Source organism: Centruroides vittatus, unplaced genomic scaffold (genome assembly GCF_030686945.1).
Source record: "Centruroides vittatus isolate TY-2023 unplaced genomic scaffold, ASM3068694v2 contig_950, whole genome shotgun sequence".
Classification (NCBI taxonomy): domain Eukaryota; kingdom Metazoa; phylum Arthropoda; class Arachnida; order Scorpiones; family Buthidae; genus Centruroides; species Centruroides vittatus.
The window spans coordinates 258152-274857 of NW_027122629.1; the positions used below are offsets into that span (position 1 = coordinate 258152).

Below are 16706 nucleotides of genomic sequence, written 5' to 3' on the forward strand. Positions count from 1 at the left end.
TTCATTTTTTATTTATATTGTGTTATGTCTTCTATATCTATACTACTATAGATCACATAAAAATGGGAATTTTATTGAATTTTCATTAAAAATATTTTTTTATCCATTTAACTTGGCTCCCCAAGATAAAATCCTGAGTGTGCTACTGATGATATTGTTATACATTTTAAAATGAAGATTAATGGAAAATACTTATAGGTGGAAAGATATTCAGCAAGAACTTGAAGAATTTCAGGAGAGTAGTAGAGAATTAGAAGCAGAATTAGAAGCTCAATTGACACAAGTAGAGAATCAAAATAAAGAACTCAATTCTATAAATAGTCATTTACAAATGGAATGTGAAAAATTACAGGTAATTACATCTTAAATGTTTCAATAAACATGCTAACAAAATGTATAGTTTTTAGTGGCCAAATTAGCATATAACAGTGAAGTTTGATATATCCTAATTTTTAATGACTATGATTATGTCTATATATAATATATGTATGTGAATATAAGAAGATATATGGCACGATTATAAAAATTATTTACCTAATAAAAAAAATATATAGAGAAATTTAAATCAAATTATTAAATTGTTTGATTTAAAACATTCCTTAAACTAAGAAGTCCAAATAATATGGTAGGATAAAGATTTTCAAGATTCCATTTCAATTTCAGATCTGAAGAAGAACAGAATACTTTATCAAGTTGAAATTATCTTGTATTGTAATATTCAGAAACTTGATGGCATAGTTGTCCTTGAATTTTTAAATTTTGTTGTTTATATTTCTTGCTCTCCAGAGCCTTTAGAAACATGAAAAGAAATCAAAGAATTAAAAATAATTAAAATGACTGCATTAAACTTTTTAAGTTACAATTCAAATTCAGATGTCTAAGGCAATTTCTTCTGCTTTCTTCAGCACTTATTTGTGAAGATTGCAGTACAACTTTGCAAGTATAAAATACATTTAGAAGTAAACTTTCTTAAATAAAGTGTGGGCAAAATTAAAAATGTATGGCAATTATTTAATTTTTTTGTACTTATGTTGTAAACCACTTATAATGGTGCTACAGGCTACTGTATTTATGGTAATGTTGCCAGAAGTCAATTGAGACACACAAACACTTAACACAGTGATTCTCAACCACTGTGCCGCGGCACTTTATGTGCCGCTACTGCGAATACCCATACATAAGCATTGTAAGACAAGTAGTTCAATCAGTTTCAACCTTCTGTTTGGAAATTGTAACCGGTGTTACTGGTAACTGCTGGTACTTACCAAGGCGTTTAGAAAATGTTACCTAAATAACAACTATATTTAAAAATCACTGTTATGATGTCACCGGTTGTCCTGTGGTACTTACCGAAGTAACTGTCTGTGCTGCCAAATTTTTAGATTATTAAAACTGTACCATGACAAAAAAAAAAAGGTTGAGAATCACTGACTTAACAAAAAGTTGCAAAAAGAAAAACTACTGTTTTGTTTCAAAACTTTGACTTTTAACTAACAGGTGTTAGCCTTTATTGTCAGAAATCAGTAGAAATAGGAGATAAAAAGTTGGAAAGAAATATTTTTAGTAAGTAAAATAAGTTAAGACATTGGTATAAAAACAGCTGCAAATTTTCTTCAAAATTAGCCTAATTGTAGGATCTGGAAAGTTGCTTTGTGTCTATTTGAAACCATCGATAATTGTTGAAAATAGTAATGCTAATATTTGGAAATAGTGTTTTCAATCTTTTCTCAAATGGATATTTCTGATATAGTCTGCTATAAATGGCAAAAATTTGAAATAAAGTGAATTTATTAGATTTTAAAATGTTTGTTGTATGGCATAATAAACCCCTATGTTTATAACTTATACTGCATTTGCTGAGGATTATCAGTTGTTCATTACTGGAAGAATTTGGAATTAGGGAATTTCCTGTATGTTTATTTTTATGGTAGTAAATATTTCTTGATATATATTGAAAAATATTGACAATGAAATTATTATGTTAATAGTTTTGAAAACATAAGAATTAGGATTTTGTGCTTTTATGGGTAACTAAAATAGTTGTTAAGGACTGAAACTTACTTTCTTGATTGTGTTTAATTAATATTTGTTTGTAGTTCATGGTCTTGAGCTTAATCATTTAGTGATGTTACAAAGATAAATGTGGAATTATTTGGTACCAGTAAACATTTTTTTGTTGATGAAACAAACTGAAAAATATAAATCTATAAATTGTGTGCCAAAATTAAAAAAATTGCATATTAAAGCTCAAAATACAAATGTGAATATACAAATGAATGGTGGTCTTAAAGAATTGAGTAAATCAGCTTTTCATTTGTATCCTTTACAGTAGAACTTAATCTACCCATTATCTGTGCTGATCAGGATACCAAATTGTTCAAGAAGATTTTTTCAGATTCCAGTATTGCAAAAGGTACATACAAAAACAGATGTATTAAGATTTTTGTGTTACACAGAATGAGGAAGGTAAAATGAAAACACAATCATATTTTTTAGCAGCTGATGGAAACAGACTTTATAGAAGTTAAAATTTATCCATTTGTAGTTTTAATTATTAATCCCGAAGAAGGGAGAATATGTTTTGTTCTGTCTGTTTTAGAATCTATAGACAATACAGGAGAGAGGATAATTTAATATAAAATCAACCTTAGTTAAACCAAATAACCAGAGCAAAAATGTTCTACTAATGTGAATGTTTTCGACACCCCCTTCTGGACTCCTCTTCAGGCTTTTATGTAAATCCATTGCAAGCTGTTTATTCAATTTTTTGAATTTCATTTAGAAGGCATTCTGATTTCATTTAGAAGGATTTCTGATTGAAAACGTGCACGCATTCCAAGATATTCAAATATTGGATAATCGTATGAGATTCTAAATGTGCACAAGATTCAATTCAAACCATTAAAAAACCAATACAAAATCAAATGCTATCGTCCAATAGGACTTGCTATGCCGTGGAAAGCGACATTTCTTCTTTAAAATTAATGCATGTGGACTTGCAACCTGCCTTAAATATTTCCATTGCCTCCAACACTTTGAGGTGATCATGATGTGGGGTGGTGAGGATGATACGTGCTTTGTTAAAGTCAGCTGTGATGTTTGGGTCCGTCGCGTAAGTTGAAAGGACCATTGTGCATTTATGGTGTAGTATGTCTGACTTATGCTCCTTTAATCTTACCGCTAACAAATGTTTGGTAGAACTGGTAGAACCAACATATACCATATCTGTCGCATCTGCCATCTTTTAGTTGGGACACTGTAGATCCTCGGTAATCTATCTGGCTTGGGATGGTCTTTTCCATTCCTTAGTGTGCTGTAAATGAATGGACACCTCTTGTATGCTATACTGATCATATGTTCTTTGGCTATTGCATTATATATTGATTTTAAATGTGGGTTATAAGTGAGGGGATCCTCTTCCTATCATCTTCCTTTTCATTGTTCAGTATTTCCATCCTACTAGACACTACTTCTTGCATATGTTTGGAGTTTTCACATAACCTACATAGGCCTATAAGGTTGGTGTATCCATGCTCAACGGCTATCTCTTCTATATTTCTTATTTCTTGCATTAACGCCTGCGAGGAGGAAGAGTGTGTGTATGCTCTCCCGGCCAATGCTCTGAAGGCTGCTATTTTATAAGAAAATGGATCACATGATTCTATTGGAATATACATTGAGACAGCAGTTGGTTTTCGATACACAGCTGTGTGTATGTTCGGTCCTTCAATCATGATGTCCACATCTAAGAAGTGGACTCTATTCTAGCTGTGCTGTTTGATCTCAACAAATAGTCCATAGGGATTGTCATTCATTGCTTTTATAAATTGTTTAATATCTGGTTTTATCTTCCAAAAGATGATGATAACCAATGTCAGTATTATAATATTCATCTTTTATTTTATCTTCATTATCAAAGCACATTAAAATTATTAGATTAATAGTAATATACTTTTTTTTCTAAGAAATAAATTTTTATTTTAGGATAAATTAAAGCAAGCAAGACATGAAGGGCAACGCCAAACAAAATATCTTCAGGAAGAATTATCTCGTGTAACTCAAATCAAAGATGAACTACACAAGTATATTCGGCAGCTGGAACAATCAAATGATGATTTGGAACGGGCTAAACGGTAAGTAATATTTAAATTTGAATGTACAGTACATTTATTCTTATAATTATTCTTACATTCTGATATATTTGTTAAAAAAAAAATATTGCTATGAATTGTAATTATTTAAAATTAATTTTGATAGTTTTTATTTTCGTAAATCAAAGGCATTATTTCTATTATATGTATATAAAATTTATTTTCTGTATACAAATTGTGGATCAATTACAAATACTGTAGTTTGGAATTCTTAGAGATGACCTATTTCTTCAATTGTGATAATCATTTTGTAAATTTTTTTTATCAAAGTTTAAGAGAAATATTAAAAAATAATTTTATTTAAAAATATATATGTATATATATCTATATATATATAATCGAGACAAGTTGATGATGATAATAATCAGCACAGAGCCCAAATGGTTAGGAGTTGAAAGTTGAAATTTGGTTCACAGTTAGGGTATGTCACGAGAACGCACACTAAGAAGGGATTTTTCGAAATTCCTCCCCACGGGGGAGTGGGACAGAATTACTACTTAACACTTCTATCAAAAATGGAAGTGTTAAGTAACAATGAAATTGTTAAGAGAAAGTGATGTGCAAGACGCAGATGCAGTTTTTTCATTTTTGCGGGAAATCAAACATATTTTTAGACCCATCTAAAAATTCTCTAATTAGTCTGGAAACAGGGGGACCCAATTCTTGCATTTTGTGAAAACGGATAAGGTTGACTATAATGTAATAATCTTAATCTTTACTATCATTACTTTTGCCTGAGCACTGCCGGGCCTACCTGCTAGTAGATTAATAAATGTGATACTGGATTTCTGTTTTATTTTTTTGTGAAATAGGTGTTCTTTAGAATTCATATAGAATGTAATTATATGAAATTAGTATCTGTTGATATTAAATACTTTAGAATATAAAATTGAAACAAAAAAAAAACTAATACAATTTATAGAATTCCTAAACATATTTCTTACATGTTTAGGAATTCTATAAAACTAGTTTTGTAATTTAAAACTTTCAAATATTCAGTATTTTATTTATACTGAAATATGAGTGTAAATTGTTTGAATGTGAATCATTTATTGAGTTAATTGTTTTTATTCTTAATTAGTTTTGAAATTAATTTAAAACTTTTCAAATATTAAATTGAAATCATTGTTAAGCAATAAATTTCTGATATTTGGCTATAGCAGGGGTTCCCAACCTTTTTGTGGCACGGGTGCATTCAAAAAAAATTAAATATGTCCTTTATTATAACATGCATTTTGTAACATATATTTACTATAATGTATTATATATTTATTATAAAAGCAGAATTAGTGTGATCTTTAACTGCATTTCATTTTTCAAAAGATTATACTTTTTATGATCATCTAAATTCCAAAAGTTTTCATCCGTATCACGAGATTTTAATGTGATGTCATTTTGAAAATCTAAAATCTCTTCTTCAATTATTGATGCTGCTTCTTAAAGAAGTTCTGCTGTAGATTTAGCAGAACTTCTTTAAGTGTTTTCTTTTAGGACTACGGCCTTGCAGCATAAAAACTGCACGCCAACATCAAACAGAGGGTACTGTAGCCATGTATGTCATTCAGAGGGATCCTACCTTTTTCTATTGTCTATCTCCTCTCCCTCCTTCTTTCCCTCCCCTTTCTCTACCCTCTTTTCTGCTGGCTAAACACTTGGTGTACTACCGATGTATGTATGTATGTAGAATTAGCAGTTTTAGTAATGTCTACTTGTGTAGTAAAAGGATGTACAAGAATTGTAGCCACAGGTTTAATATTTGTAAATTTCTGGAATTTACTTTCCAACTGTTCCAAAAGGTTTTTAAGATGAGTAATAAATAATGTTAGGTCAAAATTACTTTCTCCAGTCGCTTTTTTCACCCTTGGAAAGTGTACAAGAGAATTTTTCAACAAATTATTTATCCAAAACTGTATTTTGGCTTTGAATGCTTTTTTAGAGCTAATCATTTCAGCTAATGTTAATTGTTTTCTGGAGATTCAAGTTTAAACTGCTCAATTTTTCACATATGTCAGTTAACCTCGTAAGAACTGTGATTGGTTTTGTAATGATGTTCGACATTGTTTTTTTGCCACTGATACAAAACTGTTGCATATTAAGCAAATACATTTCTTTTTACTTTCGATAACAAAGTAGTCTTCATCCCAATGTTTGTTAAAATGATAGGTTCTTTGTTTTTTACTTGGATTACTTATTTTGGGTAAAATGTTTATATACAAAAATCACAACACAATGATAGCATGTGATGACAACAATACGAGTTTACAACGATAGCACAGTGTGCTGTCATTTGAGTTTACTCATACTATTGACAACTAATACCATACTACTAATACAATATAGATGCCGTGGAGACATGATTATAGGCCTAATAGGCGTGATAAATTAGACAGGGTCAGTGTAGCCCAATTTAGCAAATTTCTCACTACATCTAGCAAAATTTTAAAACTGGGTAACTTTTTATTTTCTGTATTTTTAACATTTAAATTTTTTTCATTATTTCTAAACTTTGCCGCAGGTGCATGTAAATAGTTCCAGGGGTGCACATTTGCTCGTGGGTACAATATTGGGAACCCCTGGGCTATAGTATTAATAAAGAAATTATTTTAACATATACTTAGACAGTAGAAAGAAATATCAATTTTGTAAAAAGGTTTAATGCAATCAAATAATTTCATTTCAAGTCAAAGTCAAATGATGATAATTTATTTCACAATAAATAAAATTATAGAAAAATATTATATTGAAAAAGTAAGTATTCCTAAAATATATAGAACAATAAATAGTACATATTTATATTCTCTTATTTAAAATAGTAATAAACATATAAATATAAAAATTATATATTACAAGATTGACAGCATTATTTCTGTTGATTTGTTATTTATCATTGAAAGTCAACTGACTGATGCTATTTTGTAAATAATTCTAGTATTGTAACTAATTATGTAACAAATTTATTTTCAGTGCTACAGTGTCATCATTAGAAGATTTTGAAGCAAGATTAAATAATGTAATATTATTTTTATTTTTTATTTAAAGAAACTATAAGATAATTTAAATTTCTTGTGGAATTAAAACAGTTTAATTTCAAACAGTTTTAATTCCACGTTATTAATCAGATTAATAATTGTTACTATATTATAAATAACAAACATAAATTTAATTTGGGTTTAGGAAAATTTAATCTTGTATATAATTTTAACAAATTTGGTAGTTTTTATTTAAAAAAAAAAAAATTAATATATGTGTTACAGTAAAAACCCATTTTTAGTGAAAATGCATTTTAACTAGTTGAAACTAGTTTTTACTGGATGTCATTGTTATAACCCATTTTGTCTAGTTAAAACTAGAATTTACTGCTGTACATGTTTAGATTTTAGATAAAACTAAAAACAAACATTAACTTTTTAACTTTTAACATTAGTTAAAACTAATTTTAGCTACATAAATATGTTTGGGGGAAATAAATAAAGTGATGATTGGGATTAAAACATTTGTATTATTTAATAGGATATTTATTGAAAATATTGGTCACACATCTATGTTATTAACATTAATTAACCCTTTGTCCCCGAAGGCACCGATCGATCGGTACCCTGGCTTTTTAAGCAAAACTTCGAGGGTACCGATTCATCGTTACTTTGGTAAATATCGATTTTTGTAAAATTTATTAACAACAGATATAATCTCGTTCGATACGAAGTGAATAAAGTATAATAATTCATTATATTAGTTGATAGCAGTATAAAATTTTGATTTCAAACAAATGTTTGATATAATGTGCGATAATTTCACAACGAATAAACATACATGCATAAGTGTTACATTGAATTGTACAAAACAATATTCTAAGTCTTTCTGGCTCAGTGCCAGCAAACAACTATGTAACTAGACAATGTTAATTTTCACAAAATGTTACAAATTATCAAGTTCGTGTGTCAGTTCTGATATATATTATTTTTTTTCTTATAAATTTTTCTAATAAAATTTATTGAAAAATATGGTATTTAAAACTAAAGATATTAATAAATGTAAGTGATTTTTTTGATATAGATATAATAATAATTTGATTTTTGGTGAATTTTTAAAATAATATCACTTGACTGACCTATATTGCCCTAGGAGGGATCGCAAAATAAATGTAAACAAGATGTCGGGGGAAAAGGGTTAAAGCAATACGAAATTCATCATACACTATAGGAACGTGTTAGCTGAATGACCTTGATCGAAACAATTTTTACTAAGCCATTTTGTTAAAACCCGTTTTGTCTAGTTAAAACTAGTTTTAACTCAAATTCATTTTTGACTAGCAGTAAATTCTAGTTTTAACAATGACATCCAGTAAAAACTAGTTTCAACTAGTTAAAACACGTTTTCACTAAAAACAGGTTTTTACTGTAACATATATATATTATATATATATATATATATTTATTTATTTTTTATTTTATAAAACAGGAACATGTAAAATAAAGTGTACATAATAGAATTAATTAGAATATGCTATGATATATTTAAAATAAAATATTTATATCTATATATAAATACAAAAAAATGTAAGTGATGAAATATTAATTGTTATACTGACAATAATTAATATTTGTTGATGCAATGAACCATGCAACTTATACAGGATGTTTAATTAAACTAATTCATATAATTTATATTAATACTTTTATATCAGTGAGAATGTTCTCAATATGATTAGAAAAAAAAAAATAGGAAAAGTGTTTTAAAAGTAAAAATATCATATATTTCAGGAATTGTAGACTCTGAAAATACATTATATAATGATTTGAAAATATTAAAACTGCTAATTTTAAATCAGCAGAGTTTAAAAATAAAATTATAAATTTATTTATTAAAACAAACTGTAGATTTGATATGTTGTTTGAAATCATATCATATATTTAAATAATATATAATTGTTTTTATTTTGTGCTTGCTACAGTTCAAATAAATTTTTTTATCATATTTATTCACATAAACAGTTTATTTTATAATGTTAATTTTAGTAATTTTTTGTACATTGTAAAATAAAATTTATAAATCATTTAAATACATCAGTTTTATTTTTATTTACTTAAAATTAAATTAGAATATTGTCAAAGATTCTGATTGATACACAATGGTCATGTATTGTGTAATAGTTGCTGCTGATTGTTAACTAACATGCAGTACATAAATTATACTTCTGCAATGCACTTTATGTAATGTAGAAGTAAATTTGGTTATTTGGTTTATACAACAATAAAAAAATTTTATTCTTATTTTAATGATATTAACAATATACAGTGGGTGATCAGTTAATGAACATAATCCGTTCCAAGACTGTTTGCTATCCGAATTGTTTGTTAACCGGTTATTGATTTATCATAGGTTTTTATGGAAATTTGATTAATTCGTTTTGCGACCCCAAAAAAATGAAAAATATATACTATCTTACTACGTTTATTTATATGTAATAATAGAAATACATATATGCAGTCTTGCAGTTTTATTAGTCATGTTTTTTCTGTTTATGGGCAGTGGTGATATTCAGCGGGTTCGCACAGGTTCGGCCGAACCCGTTGGTAAAATTTTCAGTTTCCCCAAACCTTGTTAAACACACGTAACATTTCTCAGTGGTTTTGTTTCTTTTAAAAAATATATTAAAATATACGTATTATACTCTGTAACACTACTAAACTAGAGCCTTATACCCCATTCACACCGAGCATTTCAATCTAGATTGTGAGCAAGGTTGGGAACTATGCCTTGGTGCGATCTCTCGCGACCATTTCAATCTCGATTGAAATGAGGTTTAATCGCGATCGATTCCAGAGAGTTCTTGAAACTAGATCCAGTCATAAGAGAGATCCCACAATCTCATGCGTGCAAGATAATAAAGATGACTGTGGAACATGTGTCAGGCTATGGACAGCAAAATAAAAAGGATATTGTATTTCGAGAGACGATGACATCTGTCTATTATCAGCAATGCCATTCGAGGTGAAAAATTTCTCTGCCTAATAAAAAAAAAAAAAAAGGTCAACAGCACTAATATACTATTGTTACCTGGTCTTCGCCCAGGACCCCTTACATTCCAAATAAGCCACTGATTATTAGATATATCGCAAGAAAAAGGTATTGTATTTCTAGCCAAAACTTCCACTTTGTTTGTTGGTGATTGTTAGGAAAAATTTTCTGCTAGCGAACCCTTTGTTAAATATTTCGAATATCACCGTGTATGGGTGTTAAAGAATGTCTAATGTTGATTGCTTTTCTCTCTTCTTCAGGATTTTTCAGAAGTAATTAATGGCATTGTAACTGTAGAGATCCCCAAGCCTATTAACTTCCACCTGGTTTGGATGCCATTCTAAGACCGTTTTTTTGACATTTTCTCACTTCTTCAAAAGATTTTTAATAGCAGATATCGGCATTAATCCTCTTTTTCAGAAGAAAACATATCTCACCGAGTTTCTTGGTGTTCTTCATTCAAGAGTTCTTGGCATTCTTCTGTCATCAGATCCATTTCAGGTTCCATTATGAGCTCTTCAATGTTCTTTATTTCTCAGATGTGATTTTTGTTACTCCTTTAGCTACTTGAGTCTTCATTATACTGTTTCTTTTTTAGATAAGATTGAACTGTGGCCTACTGTAGACCTGTTTAAGCCATACTGCCCAGCAACATCAGACGTATTCTGCCCACTCTGTCCTCTGCTATTATACACCTTTTGAAAATAAAAGCCAATGCAAAACTTAACGAGTGCCTGTGAATACTATAAAAAATTCAGAAAGATAAATGGCTGGAATTACAAGGGCGAGTTTCAAAGTTTGGAGGAATACTATCTGATCAGTATATACTGGGTTGAGTGTCTATGTTGACATCTCCTGCGCTTTGAAAAGTTTTGAATTGTTGCCTGAAGACAAGGGAAGACCAATCAGTATTCATTATTTTATGTCGCTTCTTCTTGTGTTTGTTCTGTGAGGTGTTTGTTATCCAAACATAAAAATCTTTTGCAAAAGTGTTCGTTATCCAATTTGTTTGTTAACCGAACTGTTTGTTAACTGATCACCCATTGTATATTTTTTTGATTACTAAAATGGTTTGTTATACAAACAAAATTAGAATATAATTCTTAAAATTTCTGTAAAAAAATGTTTCAGTTGTTCAGTTATCCTAAACTCTGTGATTTAAATTTGTCACATGCTTTTGTATTTGACTTTCTATAATTTGGTAGATTATTAACATCATGTCAACGGACTATTCACTTTTAGATGTTTCCTAGGACTAATGTAGACGTTTAGAAATCTTGATAATACGGAAACTTATAAATGTTTGGAAATTTATTATTACTACTATTTGAATATCATTTCAGTATTAATTAAACTTTATAGTTTACTCATGCATTGAGTTTGATATTCCTTATTAGGCCATAGAAAGAAATGCTTTCTTGGAAAATGAGTTGGATGATAAAGAAACATTAAAAGTAATGGTTCAGAGGTTAAAAGATGAAGCTAGAGGCAAGTATTTGTTACTTTTTTATTTAACTGGTTCATAAAAAATAGATTAAACACTTTTTTAAAATACAGTTAAGTAATTTATTTTTAGATAATTTATATATATTAAAAACATTCAGTTTGAGAATATTATTAGTAAAACAGTTTCAATGTAATGTTAGATGAAAATGAAATCTAAATTTATTATATTAAATAATATAAAAAATATACATACAAATACCTAAACACTGGGGTGAAATCAGCACTTCTGGAACCTGTTACCAGTATGCTTCTTGAAATTACAGTTATCACAAATGCTTTCGAACTTTAAAACCATTCTTCTTCAGGTGAAATCTGATGGAATGCTTCAAAATAGAACATGAATATTCAAAAAACAAATTGAATGCTGTTTCACGAAATCCATTGTCACGGGCATGTGCATTCATGTGTGGATGGTGGTAATTAAGGGTCAGTGTCTGAGAGCCTGCCAGGCTACCAAAAGATTAAGCTCCTCCTTCCAGTTGACACAGGTGGTCTTGTGGCTAGCTCTGTGAATGGCTATGGCTTCCAGCCATTTAAGATGCTCCTGGTGGGGTGTATTGATGAGGATCTCGGCCTTGTCAAACTCTACCTTGATGTCTGGATCCGATGCATACATGGCAAGAGCAGTAGTGAGTCGCCCATGCTGAAGGTTTGCTCAGTATTCTCTTATTTGGGTATTTAAAGATTGTTTGGTGGAACCAATATATATCAGGTCCTTGTCCCATCTATTATTGTCTTTAAGCGGGATGGAGTAGACACTGGAAAGTCTGTTACGAACTGGAAAGTCTTTTCCATTTTGGAGGATGTTGAAGATCATTGGACATCTGTATGTTATCTGCATATGATGTTTGTTGGCAAACTCCATGTATACCACCTTAATATACAGGTTAAATGTGATCGGAATGTGTTAGACCATTAAGATCGATGCTGGACCTTGCATTCATGGTGGGTGTACATTGCGAGCGGTGATGTCACTCAATTAAATGGTGTGTTTGATTAGGGTACCTGAGTCTGGTTGCTATGTTCTAAATGTGAGCTAACTTGGTGGCTAGGACTTGTGTGGTGGATGAATGGAAAAATGCCTGTTTAACTAGAGCATTAAATGCTGCAATCCTATATGAGAATGGATTGCATGAACCCACAGGTATGTACATAGAAGACACGCACAGTTTGTGGTATACCGACGTGCGGATGGTGGACTCTTCCACTTTAATGCTCATGTCCAGAAAATGGACATAAGCATTAAAGTGGAAGGGTCCAAAAAATATACAGTCAGTTTTAAAGAATCACATAAGAGAACAATTTAACAGAATGCTTTTATTCTGTTTAACTGTTGAAATTTTTTTTGATTTAGTTCTTAAATATTGCAGATTACTAGTTTTAACACTTTATTTTACTTGCCAAGTGTCTGAATAAATACAATGATTGATTTGTGTCTGAATTACTTTATTTTAAATTCAAATAATTATGTCAAAAATGTTAATGAAATAAATTGTGTTGACTTATTAAAAACTAAACCGTAATTTTTAAGAAATTTTTATCTATTTGCAAATTTTTCAATTAATTAAAAATTTGAATTTATATAAAAAGCAGACAAATGTAGAAGTAATTACATTTTTTTTATTTTTTTAATATTTTTAATTGCTTGAAGACTAGGATATCAATACTATTAATTTCAGTATTACAAATAAATAATGAAAAGCATAAAATTTCAGATCTCAAACAAGAATTGAAAATTCATCAAGCAGGTAAACTTAATAACATATCCCAATATTTGGATGAAAATTCAAAACTAGAAAGTTTGGAAAAATGCAATGAAAGAACAGAAGAAGATGAAAAAATAAATACAATTACTAAATGTAAGGATTTTACTGTAATATATTTTTAAAAATTTATACCTAAATTTTAATTATGATACAAATTTGATTTCAAAAATCTATTCTTTTTTCAGATTTTAACTTTATTTAAATAATTTTATAATTGATACAGTTATTATTTTATTGTAATGTTAATTAAACAGTTAAAAGATTTAAAAATAGTGAAACATATTTAACGATTTTTTATTTTTAAAGTTTTGAAAGAACAAATAGCACTATTAGTATGTATACAATGCATTTTTTAAATTTTGTTGTTGTGAAAAGTTTAGAGTTTTAGTAAGATGGAATAAATAATGTACTCTCATTAATGATTGGTATCAGAAGCAAAAAATAATGAAGTAGAACCTTTATTAAACATTGTGATCAAAAGACAAAAATATTGATGTGAATGCCATGAAAGTAAATGTTTTGATTCTATTTTGCTTAAGAATGTTTTGATTTCTTATTCATTTCTTAAATTGTGTGTTTTTATTTAATTATTCTGATTCTTACTTAAAGGCTAACTCCTTCTAATGCTCATAATGATGATAACTAATTATAATTCATTCTGTCTTATTAGACCATTTTTCTTTTGCTGTTTTTGGCTTTTATATAATTATTAATTGCATATTTTCAACTAAGTTATAGTTAAAAGAATTATGAAGAATTTTAAATAGGCAATGGAAAAATTTGTTTCATTCATCTGATATTTGCAGATGTTATGTAAAATACATTCTGAATCATGTCAAATTTGCTGTTTTTCAAAGTTTTATTCTTTCAAAACTGTTGTTATTCTAAATTTCAAATGTTTCAAATATATATTTGTTCTAAACTTAAGAATGTCATTAAAAAAATTTAGTAATATTACATCATCACGGAACATTTAAATAAGTATTTCATAAATTATTAAGTATTACTATTTTTATAAACAGGTTTAATAGAGAATCATGAAAAACCTACTGTTACTCCTGCAACACGCATTTCTGCTTTAAATATTGTTGGAGATCTCTTAAGGAAAGTGGGAGTAAGTTTTTGTTTGTCTGCTTATTTCATATAGTAAAGATTGTTTGTAAGAAAAACTTTTTATTGTATTTACTATATAAATTTTTCATTATTTGAAAAATTATATTAAGAACAAATAATATAACAACAGCATTATTTTAATTGGCTTTATGAAATTAGATTTTACTGTGAGATTGAGTTATGTAATTGTTTTTCTTTTTATATATATAATTTAATTGGTCTAAAGATTAGCTTCTTGAAATTTTATTCCTAACTAATGATCTTAAATTACCATGTGATAAAATACAAATAATAAATCATAAAACTATAATAATTTTTCTTTGTCTTTTACAAATGTTTTTCTAATTTATTAAAAGTAAAAATTTAGAATTTTTATTTTATTTTACTTTAATGACTTATTTTTAACTTACATTTTTTTCATAAAATTATTATATTTAAAATCAAACATAATTGCATTTTTTTTTGTTGTATTATTTGTTTATTTTTATTAAATCATAAATTTAGTGTATAAGATTGTCTGAAATATAATACATACAGATGGTAAAATATAAAAAGCTTTTAGTCAATTTTTTCTTATTTAACAATTTTGTTCATAACTAGCCTACTGTAATCTGTAACTTGTAGTCTTAGTCAATAGCTTCCTTGAATAATAATTAATGTGTTGATCATAAACAGATAAAATTTGCAAAAAATAACATTCTAAGAATTACTGAAAATAATAATTCTTACTTCTTAGATTTTCTGTTGGTTTGACTGAAATATATATTACTAAAACCATTAATTAATATTTCATTTGTTATGGCATTGCATCTATGAAACCTAAGCATACAAATATATTTACAGCTTAATAGATTTATGAACTTTGAATCTTTCAGAAATATTTTTAAAGAGGGGTAATGAAATTTGAGTAAATTTAAATTTTAAATGTAATCAAATTTCATTACCATTCATTACCAAATTTCCATTACCATTACCAAATTTCATTACATTGTATGTGGCTTCTAAAAATATGGCTGTTGTTGAATTATTTTATAATTAAATAAATGAATCATTGTAACAAATAAGAATGCAATTTTTGAATAAGCAAATTACTGAATCTTTTTGTGTACAACAAAAATTTTAAAGTATTTATGATGATAAAAAAAATTAGATTACAGTGATGGCTAAATATAAAAATAGTTATTATTGATGTAGTTTTTAGAATGTTTTTGCAAATATTTTAAAATATTTATATTAATCTATTACTTATATTTTATAATATCAAATACAGGCAGCCCCAATTTATAACAGTACAAATTACAATAATTTGTAAAAAACAAAATACAAAACATTTGCAACACTATAATTTTATCAATATTTGATAAAATACTGTATAATTTTCTCAATAGAATCAAACCATCTTGTCATGTTATTGTCAAATACGAATAACAAAGGAGCCTGACAAAGCTATTATACTGTTGAGTGATATCACTGATGGTCATATGGCTGAGTGGTTAAGGTGTCACCCTATTGCTATTGGGAATGTGAGAATGAATCCAGACGAGTTGAAAACTCCAAAATTCTTAAGGGTAGTCCATCACAGATATGTTGGAATAATGGGTTTGATTAAAAGGCAAACTTTTAATCAAACCCATAAAGAGCATAAAAAAATACTATTACAGGACAAGTGTGTATATATTTTTGTGTGTGTGTGTGTGTGTGTGTCTCACACACAAATATTTTGGGGTTGGAACATATCTATTCAAATACAATATATTTTGTATTCCATTTACAATGGTTCTTTCAGAAACATGTCCCATAAGTTGGAGCTGTCTGTATTACCGTTTTAAGATTTTCATATTAAAAATTATAACTTTTTATGTTGTGATAATTTTTAATTTTTACTTCATAATAAAGTTAAGAGTTATTATAAGTGTATTACTATGGGTATTTTATGAAAATAATAGTTATTTTATAAAAATATAACAATAGATACAGAACAGACTTTAAATCTATCAAATTAATTATTGTTATATGTGATAAATAAATATTATTCAAATTGACAAATTGACTGTGTAATCTCTGAATTATATTTTAAATTATTTCCAAGTAGGAAACTCAAAATTATATTCTGATTCAATTAAAATATAATTTGGTAAATTCAGAGTTAAAC

The 16706-nt window shown here is 28.0% G+C and overlaps 1 protein-coding gene across 3 annotated transcripts in view; it reads left to right on the forward strand.

Annotated features, from left to right (window-relative positions):
• Positions 1 to 16706, forward strand: part of LOC136985080 (nuclear distribution protein nudE-like 1) — a 52425-nt gene that overhangs the window by 23193 nt on the left and 12526 nt on the right. For all 3 annotated transcript variants that reach the window (XR_010882276.1, XR_010882278.1, XM_067282284.1), the window contains exons 3-8: positions 199 to 352; positions 3985 to 4133; positions 7116 to 7161; positions 11567 to 11657; positions 13391 to 13534; positions 14464 to 14555. Coding sequence is in view for 1 of the 3 variants with exons in the window: in XM_067282284.1 (XP_067138385.1) it covers positions 199 to 352; positions 3985 to 4133; positions 7116 to 7161; positions 11567 to 11657; positions 13391 to 13534; positions 14464 to 14555 (676 nt within the window). In the remaining 2 variants the exon portion in view is untranslated. The remainder of the gene's footprint in view (positions 1 to 198; positions 353 to 3984; positions 4134 to 7115; positions 7162 to 11566; positions 11658 to 13390; positions 13535 to 14463; positions 14556 to 16706) is intronic.